At 42.7% G+C, this 11,450-nt stretch overlaps 1 protein-coding gene across 1 annotated transcript in view; it reads right to left on the reverse strand.

The window, feature by feature from the left end:
* LOC118332267 (seizure 6-like protein) overlaps positions 1-11,355 on the reverse strand; it is a 54,366-nt gene extending 43,011 nt beyond the window's left edge. Inside the window, exon 1 of the mRNA XM_035667457.1 lies at positions 11,077-11,355. Coding sequence (XP_035523350.1) covers positions 11,077-11,167 — 91 coding nt within the window. The 5' untranslated portion in view covers positions 11,168-11,355. The remainder of the gene's footprint in view (positions 1-11,076) is intronic.
* Positions 11,356-11,450: the final 95 nt, after the last annotated feature.

Genomic DNA, 11,450 nt, shown 5'->3' on the forward strand with positions numbered 1-11,450 from the left:
CGGAGGTTCTTCGGGCCGCACTACAAGCCGCCCTGGTTCTGGAAGATTTTGGTGCCCCAGTTATGAGCCGCTGATGGCTAAGGATGACTATTCACGGTTCGAGCGAAAGTGCAACAGCCCATCCCAGGTACTTCCTTGATCTGCAGTGCACAACGCTGCCAGTCCTGCTACTGACAAGTCGGAGGACGCTGTTGTTCACTGTCGATCGCCCACCAAAAGGACTCCTTCTTCTTATCGTCGTGCCAGTCAAGTTTCAGCCAAGCCAAAAATACTATACCAGAAAAAACCCTCTGCGATCGTAGAGAGCGCAAGAAAAACACAGGGAGTTGCGCTCGGTTATTTGGCATGATTTTATTTAATGAATCTGTAATATATGATTCAGATTGAATTCCGCGCTCTTGACAGGCAAGATCCACAGCGCGCTATCTATCCATTAAGAGTTTACTGTGCAGAAATTAAAAACATCCAACCCTTGCAGAGACCTATTGCTCACTCAGTTCGTACAATCCACTCACGATTCTATGTATGCCCTTATAATACATATTATGTTAAGAGCGACACTGTACAATGACTGCAGCATGTTATAATAATGGATGAACATACCTTGAAAGGAGACACCAGATTCACCGCCTCCCAACCACACCAAAATACATCATTTCCTTCCCTCTTTAGCTGTAGCTGCTGTTATTAATCATCTCGGACTACTAGCTTTATAGATCGAGTTGCTAGAGTTTTTGAGATACTCCCGACCCCTTACTCAGACGATTCCAATATAATATCGAAAGGACTAAATGGCACTGATAGAGACTAAAAGCCGTCAAAAATATAATCTGAAAACCAACATGCAACGCACTCCTTAACCGCAAAGATTCAGACCCGCGGTTACATACGGGTAAATCCACGAGACCAATGTGTTGTTAGAAGCCGTTTTAAATGCTATGATTATTTGCATCTTCGCTAAGCTTCCATTATTGCGTAGCGATCACCATAGACAGTGTATTCTCTCCTTCTACAAGACTCACAACGATCCGAATAGTATCAACCATATCAGAGGCAATGCACTCAAATGCATACATAATAACACCAATCTGACATTTAAGATCTTATTAGACATATTATATTTAACATTCTAGTTTAATATAAGGTTAGATTATATACCGAACACGGTGAACATCTGTTCACATTCACAAACGAATATTAACTTAGTCACTACGATCACCACACTAAAGACTATTCATTCCTCAGATGACTTACAATCAGCGCTCGCACAATACCAGCTCGCGGCAATAACAGGCACATTTATCTATATGAAAGTAACTTTTTACAACGTTATCACAAACAAGACAAGCAACAATAATGCTTCAGAAACAAATAAAATAACAGGCAGAACCACACACTAGAATGAAAGTAATACATGACTACAACGTACTGAAAAAGCGAATAGGTTTAAAAGACGCAGACCAGGATAAAACACTCTTCTGGGCAGATATTGCTCTAATCACGTTTAACAGACAGACAACGAAAAGGCAGCGCTTCTCCCTCTTAGCTTATTTCTATCTGGTAACTAGCTCGGTAAACAGAAACCGGATCCCCGATCCGATTCACGAGGGCTGTTACGCGACCGGATCATACCTACATCAACGGAAGAGCTGATCGGTATCACCATTCGGACCTTATAACAACATTTTCAGAACTCCTTAAAACAAACAGCAGAATTCTCTACTTAAGTTAGAAATTTCTGTGAGAAACTCCGTAGACCAGACACTAATTAATCTAACATCGAAGAACTTGGAAGTTACCATGGCTGAAGTCTTTTTTGTCCTCTGTTACAAACCACATTGGCAGGGCAGACAAGAGACCATAAATATATGCAAACTCCAGCCTGTTCCAAACATAAAAGATTGCCGACGTATCATGCATTGTACTAGCTGTATTACAGACACACACACATCAGACTCTCGCTTCCGTCGCCCATGCATCACGGTGCTAACCAAATGGTCTACACCAGGATCATCCGTGTTACAGCGACTGTCATCTGGACTTCTCTGCTTGTACTGACAGATTCTTACAACATCAGAAACAGAATTTCGTACAACAACTATATGTCCTCCCTCTTCTAGATACGAATCTCAAGATCATTCCAAAAACTTTAGATTTCCACACTGACAGAGCTGCCATCACGCATCGACTAACACATAATATATATAATTTTAGGACATTCTGTGATCTTGAGACTGGCAGAAAGCAGTTAGAGACTATGTGAAAGGGATGCAAAGCATCAACTCGGGTCGCCTGGGACACCAGAATTCGGCACGCTATGGACGATGATCTACCAAAAATCAATGTCTGAGATGTTGTTGCCAGTGTGACCCACTGCTTATTCATTCCATTTATCAGCCTCGAGTCTTCACGCGATCTTCGCGCGATCAGCCCCAAATTTTTTACCCTCCAGTCCGTCGTTGACTTTTGATCATTATACTCCAATACAGGGCTGGGATGGGAACAAAGCTGCCCTAGGCATTTCGTGAAAAATAGAAGCGGGTCCCACTTGACGACGCTAGAGGTCAGGTTTCCTGACTTGATCGGAGCCTAAAAGTAAAATATATATTTTTATTAACACCTGGAAAAATAGCTATTGGCACTATATACTTCCCTAATTATACAAGAAAATCTCCGGCTGAATGTGACAGGCAGGGAAAACATCTGGCTTTTAGGGCTCAATATATTATATTCTATACTGTACAACCTTCAGTGCTGCACTGCAGCTCAGCTGGTTTATATCTGAAAGCTATTCAATATTACACCAAAAAGAATCAAAAGATGTTGGTTTTAACAGAAATACAGTAGCAAACTTTTCAACTGTAGAAAGTTTACAGTAATCTAATCTTTATTAATTTCGGTTTTCTTACGTACATTTAAGTAATACTGTGTACTTACCAGAGAAAAAAAATGGCTGTTTTTGTAAATTTGTTTTTTTATTATTAAGCTTTTTATGTTGAACTTCAACTGCAACAGATATAGATCCAAAATACATTCCACTTTTTATATTAAGCATTTTAACGCCGGAATCCATTGGTAACTGTACCCCTGTAGCACTGCATCTGTGCCTAATTAACCTCTCCCAATAAAATCCCAAAACATCCCTGGACATTCCATCACAAAAATGTGCAAAAAGAGCCAAAGGTTCAACTGGGGACCAAAATGAGCACATGTGGTCAGTGGTTCATCCAATTTGATGTCTAATCTAGGTGTTAGATAGCCGTGACAGAATTATCAGGTGTATATATTGTGATTAGGGATTTCGATGCTCCAATAAACATTCGCCCAAAACCGTCTCCCAAGTCCTAAGTTGCCGAATAAATCCCCTCTCCCAAGATGTCATTCCTGCTGAGGGCCCCAAAATATTTCTGAAATTCAGCTTATCATAAATGTATGAACACTGTGCCACTGGGAGCAAATTCTGTATCCATTCCAAGATGGGCGTCTTTATTCTGCACCCCAGGAACACCGAACGGCTTACAAGCATGCATCTTAATTCTAAAAGTAAAAAACTGAGTCATTTTACTAAACCATAATCAGCCATCATATACATTTCTTGGAATCAAGAATCAATTATTACAGCCCCACTCAATGTCCTGGGAGCACTTAATACCTTAATTCTGCCAAACTCTCTATTAACAAAGAAGCTTTCCCCCCTGTAGTAACTATTAAATTCGTCCACTAAGTGGTGACATTTGTACCATAACCATTTCTAAACCCTTCTAAGAAATTTCTCGCCTGCTCTAAAACAACCTGACCAGAACACCCAACAACAGACAGAATCGGACCCATAAATCAAACTATTTTTTGAAGATATAACCCCTACAAAGCCAAAAAATCCTCAACCATACGTTGGTGCTATTAAATACCCTGACATCTAATACCTTTCCAGCTGATATTTATGTCGTCTTCAACCCAGACTAAGACTTTTAACCATAAATGCCCAGTGTACAGCTTAAAGTCTTGGAACACTGCAATCCCAGCCTCTTATTGCACTGAAGAGCGGACCACTTTATACTGGGACCTTGCCCATTCAAGACATGAAACGCCGGCAAAAACACGTTAAGTTTCTGCCAATATCCTGTTGGGGCGTGCAAAGTTGCCACACATCCGAACTAATAAATTATACGGGGTAGAACAATCATTTAAATCGACTAGATATCGTGCAGGGATCGGACGCTGTGGTTCTCCACCTGTTTAATATCTTCTTCTATTGTTCAAAATTAAGGAATACATTACGTTTCACAGCCCACCTCTGATAATGAAATACCCACTTCGTATACCTAAGTAATGCACATCCTTGAAACCTTAATCTGCGGAGGACAGAGATTCATTCGCTTTTTCTTGTTAATCCAGCCATAATGCTGATTTGAAGAATTCAACATTGTAAATCCTGACAAAATATCCAAACGCTCCAAGCACCTTTAAAACATAAGGCAGAGCTGTGAAACGTCCGCCACCATAACACTAATGGTCATCCCATAAAGTGATAAAATCGCAATGTTGAACGTTGCGCTATTGTTGAGGGACACGAATCTGTGTAGCATCCTAATCAAATGTGCAAGTCTCGATAACGAATAAGAGAAAATCAAAGGACACAAAGGTCTCCTTTCTTTAACCACCGTCCTATTTCAAAACAAATTGACAAAGCCTCCTCCTACCACAGACCCCGGCCTTGAATGCGATTAGCATGAAAGTGTTGAATCATACTTATGAATTATCTCCAAATTTTAAACTCTTCAGGACCCTCCAACAAGTAGACCACCCAGGCGATCAAAGCCTTTTCGCGTCGAAAATAATAGGCCGCATTCACCTGTGGAATACATGGAGCAACTCAGTATGTGCAAGACCTGCGGATATTGTCGAGGCTAAACGTCCCTTGATAATCCGTTTGATCCTGAATTAACATTTTCCCAATTACCTACCACTCCCCCAAGTCTGCTAGCCTAGAACTTTAGAGAAATATTTATAGGTCACATTTATCAAAGAATAGGAACGACTGGCTATGGGCACTCAACAAGGGCTCCTTCACAATGTCCTAGGTATAACTGCTCGATCAGGGCTGTATTAGGATCCTATGAAAATAACCTTTATCAACATGGCATAAGTCAATGTCTCATAACATACTCAGGTCCAAGATAATCCCCAAATGAATACGATCCAAACAGAAATACCCATCCTATACCCTGGAGTACGCTTTATTTGTAGCCTTTAACGCTTTAAGTCATTCCTCTAAGCGTAATGACGTCGGGAAGTCAACGTAACTTTTGTGTCGACTCCTAATAGATCAATGTAGGGAAGCCCCCAAAATTACTACTGAAACAGCAGCTGACTGTAGAAATAGTGCATTTGTTGGGGACTATTTCCAGCAGCGGATTCATCCACATTTGGTGCTGTAGTGAGTATTTGGGGCAGCAGGACGGTGTACGTGGACATAAAGCACTCTGCACTGATGCAACAATGTCTAGTGAATGAGCCAAAGATGGTAAACAGCTGCTACATTCCTTTAAACCTGCACTGCAGCTACGTACTTCAGCAGAAAACACAGCATTAGCTCTTCATTAAGAGCACAATGATCTGTATAATCATGTTAATCAGGGGCTCATATTCTGGTGAGCCCTCCTGGAAATGAAAGGTTAAACCCCCTCTAAGCCCACCTGTGCTTCCTTTGCTGCTGCTGCTGCTGGGCCAACAGAGCTGCTGATTAAAATGGGGTCACCTCCAACTTTCTGTCTGTTTCTGTCTCTGCTCTCCTGCCTGCTTTTCTCTTCGAAGCACCTCTTTTCCTTCCACCTGCTGTGTCTCTGCAAATTGTCTTCCTTTGATTCGATCCAGCACTTTCCAGTCTTCAAATATCATTCACAGATGAACTGCACGGTCTATTTCGTGAGGATATGGAGTGCAGATCTCCACCAGGTGTGGGGGCCTGTGGGTGGGGAACGGGGAGTGAGAGGAGTGGTCTGAAGGGTTGTTGTTGTTTTAACCTGAAGCCCACAATAGGAGGAGCGTGAAATTGGGTAAAAGAGATATGTTAGTGGCTCTGTGGACCAGCTCGGTTTACTTGTAACCTGCTTTTGAGTTTTACATTAAATCTATTTTGCACTTGTTTGTAGTGTATTGAAGACAAATGAAGCAGTGTGTGAAAGACGTCTGGCCCAGCTGAAGGTTTTCTCCCGCTGGAGAGATTATAGATCTCATCTGGCTATGCAACGCCTCCGGATCCCCCAGGAAGAGCTGGAAGATATTGCTGGATAGAGCAGTGTCTGGACTACCTTGGTCAGCCTATGAAATTAGAGACTGAGGCGAAGAGAAACATTAAATGTCGGAAAACTGTTTCACAATTTCCCAGAGACTTAACTTCTTCAAATAACCTGTTTTTGGAGATACAGGCAACGTATAAATCCAATACACATATATTTTTGTTAAGCCTATAATACAGAAGGTAGCTTTGCACCACACTCCTACTGCTTCATTTTCTCAAACCTCCCTTCATGTTTCTCTTCGCCTCAGTCTTTCTTTCCCTCATTCTGTAGCTCTTTCTGATGCTTATTCTCAAAAAGTTTGCAGCCGGAGGATCTAGTTGTATAATAAGGCCGGAGTTACTCAACCAGAAGAAACAATCTCCTCCGTCTCCCCCTCGGTTCCATTTTTCTCTCCTCTCACTCACAAGTAATAGCACGGCGAAAGGAGAAAAAAACCAGAGGAGAAAGGACGGGAGGAAGGAAGTTGAAGGTGATGAGAGGAGAAAGGCGAGTTACAAGATGAATGAGTTCTCCAGAAGAGAGGAGGAATCTATATATTTTTTTTTAAATCGAACCAACGTGCATTCGCAGCAAACTTTACACAACAAACCAACGGCAGTGCGGGTCGATAAAAGGGCTCCACGTTGCTCTCTGGATGCAGTCGGCTTTTGCTTCCCAGCTGGAGCGCCCGAATCTGCACTCAGCTGTGAAGCTGTCTTTCTGGCAGATTATCACTCTCACCCCGAGAAATTAGACGGCGCAGCGATCCAGCCTATCTTCGTACACAGGCACAATCCGTGCATTAAGAAACACTAGCACACACACAAACAGGCACAATCACGAGCCTGTTCGGTGACATTACATCTCTGCTGGGTGATCTCATTAACCACAGACACCGACAGCGAGATGGAACCAGTGATGCCGTGCGTGATGCTGAGTGTGTGTGAGTATGTGTGTGCATTCACAGATCGAACATTTGTACATGAGGAAAGACAGGAGTGACAAGGATTAACAAGCAGACTGAAGCCTGCTGGGCAATGATTGATGACTTTATATGTCTGTGTGTGTGTGTGTGTGTGTGTCTGTGTGCGCGTGTGTTTGTGATGGGTAAAGACATACACACTAAAACAAGTCCTCGTCGACAGTCGTGGGACTTTCAACGGCTCTATGAGACCGACTGTCACATTGGATTTTCAAAATAAGTGAGTGAAAGAAAGTGATGAAATCTTCCGGAACAAGACGTTCAATAAAAGCTCAAATCAGTCACAAAGACTCGTATGAGGTTATGAAAGACATCAAGAGTTTTCGCTGTTGTGACAATAATAATAATATACGTCTTTTATGTAACATTATTTTTCTAAAAAGAGCGTGCTTACAGAGGAAGAATAACTCGATTAGCGCCGCAACTCACGATTAACTGAGGGTCTCCAACGCTCCAAAACACACATTTATGAAGTTTACAGTGATATAAAACAGAGAAAAGCAGATTGAAGAAACAAAACACACGTAGATCAAAATAGTTGCAGATTATCTTTCTGGACACAGACTACCGGATTAATAGAGTACATTTTTAAACTGTAAACTCGATTTGAACAATGTGAAAGACAAAAGAAAAAGAAAAGATTGAGGGTATGAGCAACGTTATTAAAGTGGCACAGAAGAGATTTAGATTAAAATTATAATAGTTTAAATCAAAGCGCCAGAAGCCGACATATCTGGACTTTAAATCCCCAGTACGGGTCAAAACCGGAAAATACTGGATTCTTTGGTTCCCATTTATGCGACTAAATTGGGTCTTTTGTTAGAGTGGGTCTGCCTGGTAAAAGCTCACCAGTGTTGAATGGTGTAGGATTAATTATTTGACTGACCCACTGACAGTATTTAATTAGTGGACAGAGCTTCTGGGTCTGTGAAGTGAAGCCAACAAGTGTCATAAACCTGCAGTCTATGTAACAACCAGCAGGGGGCAGCTCCATTACCATTCAGTCTTATGGAGAAATAGGCCGACTTCTCGGTTGATTTATGAGCTCATGTTTATGGTTTCAGATCAAACTGTCAAAGTAGGCAGTGCTGATCAGATTTGGATGCAGATATGGATGAACTAACGGAATTAATACATTCATAGAGATTAGTTGTTTGAAAAGGGTTATAAATATTGATCAGCATTTCCCAAACCTCAAGCTGACGTCTTCAAACGTCTTGTTTTGTCCACAACGCAAAGATATTCAGTTTACTGTCAAAGAGGATAAAACAAACCAGAAAATATTCAAATCTAAGAAGCTGAAATCACTCAAACACAGAGCAATGAAGATCACGCTTTAGTTGCCACGAGCAGAGACTTTAAGGACAACTTATTTCCTGCTGTAAATTAGTCAAATATAAAGTCATTTCTAGGACAGCGGTTCCCAAACTTTCTTGTATCAAGAACTCCGACAATAGATGCACATTAGACCACCGACACCCAATATGTGCGGCTGAAGGAATCTCCTCTGGGGTTAGGATCACTACATATTACAATCATTCAAAACAGCCCTATTTCTATTAATGTGAAAACGTTCAAATATAATGGACCCCTGTTGGACCCCAAGAGACCGTCTTGAGTAATGCGTTACAGAAAGCTGACCCTGGATCTGCCACCCAGTAAATGATCCAATCACATCTCTGCTGAGATCTCATGAGAAGGACCCTCTATTTTCTGAAGCACAACCTCTTACAGGACAACCCTGTCACCAGAAAACAGCATGGATATTGAACAAATCNNGACTAATTAACTGGCTACAAACTGGCTCCTCTTCCTCCGTTTTCTCTCCTGCCGCTGCCTGAACCCACAGAGTCTTCATCCTCAGAGTCAGAGTCCTGGTCGGAGCCAAGCCGCCCAGGAAGAGCGCCGGATTTTTAAGCCAGTTTGACAAAATGGTCGAACCATGTAATTACAACAATGGCGTCCATCATGTGATGCACACTGGCCCAAGAACATTCGGAAAGACTACAAGAACCAAACAATTAAATCATTTTATCCCTATGCAAGTTAATGAGGGCTAAACTAGAAGGTAACAGCACAAGTGCCCAATGCTGTATCTAGTTCTTCCTCATACATAAATATCGGAAGCTGTGAACCCGACTCCGGTTCTGGTGCTCGTTCTCCAATGCTAGCTCCTATGCTAACAGTGTAAACAAACCTCCACCTGTACTTTGACCTTGCAGTCCAGGTAGAATCAGCTAATAGGACGGCTACATAGCTAATGCCAGCTACCACTGTGTTACAAGAGAAAAGGTCCGTGTTGCAACAATCCCCTGATACTTTAGTCCAACAAGGCCTGAATCCAACGGCCTGTCCGACTAATGAAAAGTGGGTCGATTAACTCACATGGTGACATGGTTAGAATCAGGGGAATATCAGGGTTATGGGAAATAAACTGTTGGTTTATGGAGCTATAACAGAGGCTTGGATAAGATCAGGACGGGTGAATATCAGGGTTTGGATGTACAATCAATCCATAGATAAATTCAATAACATACAATATAATGATGTAGTTTGTCCATAAACAATTCCAAAGTCTTTGTACAGTTATTTGTTTTTTTGTCCACATCTTACAAACTCCACACACACAGTCTGTGACTTTCAGTTATAAATCTGTAGCATCTGAGACGGAGAGCAGATCACCCAAACATCAACCGGGGTCATTTTCTAGGACGAAGCTCCTGATGAGCCGCAGAAGACATACAGCTCATTAAACTGTCCTCCAAACACAAACAGCATCAGGTCTTTCAGAAAATCCCCGAAAACAACAACATCGCCTCTACTGAAGATACTGAACAACTGTAAGTCCACTCAACACAACTGAGTTTAATTCATGTGAATGATCGACTATTAATTTATGTTAATTCATTTCTTTTATTAACTGTTATTGTACACTGTTAAACCAGATAAGTTCATTTAACTCAACATTTTGTAAGTAAAACAAACATTCTTGATCAAATAGCTTCAGTAAGTGACTACTGACTGACCATATTTTAGTTCAGGTAAATAGCCCAGTGGTTATATAAAATAACACTGACTCTGGGTCAGAACAACCTACTGTCTTCCACCAATCAGTTAACCCAGTGTTGTGTCGGTGCTGTATGGACTGGATGATTTATGTGAGTGAAGGTCTGAGGTTCAAAGACACATTCAAGAACCAGTATCCTGATAATGAAATGAATGATGTGAGTGAGCTATATAAAGCATTAATAAATAATCTATTAACCAACAATAAAGCCTTTAGAAACAAACAAACAAACAAACAGTCATATGTGTGTTTCTGGAGTCATGTTTCAACTTTTCCTGCTGCTGCTCAAACTGGAGGGATCCCCTCTGTCTCCCACTCTGCCTGACCAACAGTCCAACCTGCAGAGCTGGTGCACAGGTGACCTCTCTTTCGTTCTCTCTCTCTCTCTCTCTGCGTTCGAGGCTCCCACGCACAGGAGTGGGCTCCGGTCCACATGGACTCCTCTCAGGATGCCAGTGCACAGCCCGGACTGTTGTGCCAGAACTGGTTGGAAGCAGCAGACAGTCCCGCAAAAAAGCAACGTTAATTTCAGGACTTCAAAGGCAGCTTCAGACTCCCTCTCTCTCCCCCCCCCTCTCCCTCCCTCTCTCTCCCTCCCTCTCTCTCCCTCTCCTCCTCCTACGAGTCGCCTCTAAAACAAGCCAGGGATGCCCAAAAGACTCAAGCTCCTGCCTGTCGTTGTGCTAAGCCGATGGGAGCTGTGGAGTTGGGGGGTTGGGGGTGAAACATGCAGATGATGACTGTACCTCCTGCTGAGACGCAGCTCCACAGCAGCCCGATCCACAGCACCGCCGGGAAGGTGATGCGGAGTCCGACCGAGCAGGCGGCCGGCGGCATGGCGACAAAAGCCGGTCCAGAGGGAGGAGGAGGAGGTGGAGGAGGAGGTGGAGGAGGAGGAGGAGAGGGTGTGTGGAGAGAGAACAGAGGACTCTCTGTTAGCTGATCTGCAGTCAGTGGAGGAGGGAGGTGGATCCGGATCAGAGAGTGCCGATCCGCATGTCAGCGCAGCATCCTCCTGACTGCAAGGAGCGCCTCCTGCTTTCTGCCTGTCCTCCTTTTCTCCTCCGCGGACTCTTCTGTCCTCTCTCTCTCTCTCTCTCTCGCTCTCTCTCACTCTCTC

Source organism: Morone saxatilis, unplaced genomic scaffold (assembly GCF_004916995.1).
Source record: "Morone saxatilis isolate NCDOM2014 unplaced genomic scaffold, NCSU_SB_2.0 Contig21, whole genome shotgun sequence".
NCBI lineage: Eukaryota > Metazoa > Chordata > Actinopteri > Moronidae > Morone > Morone saxatilis.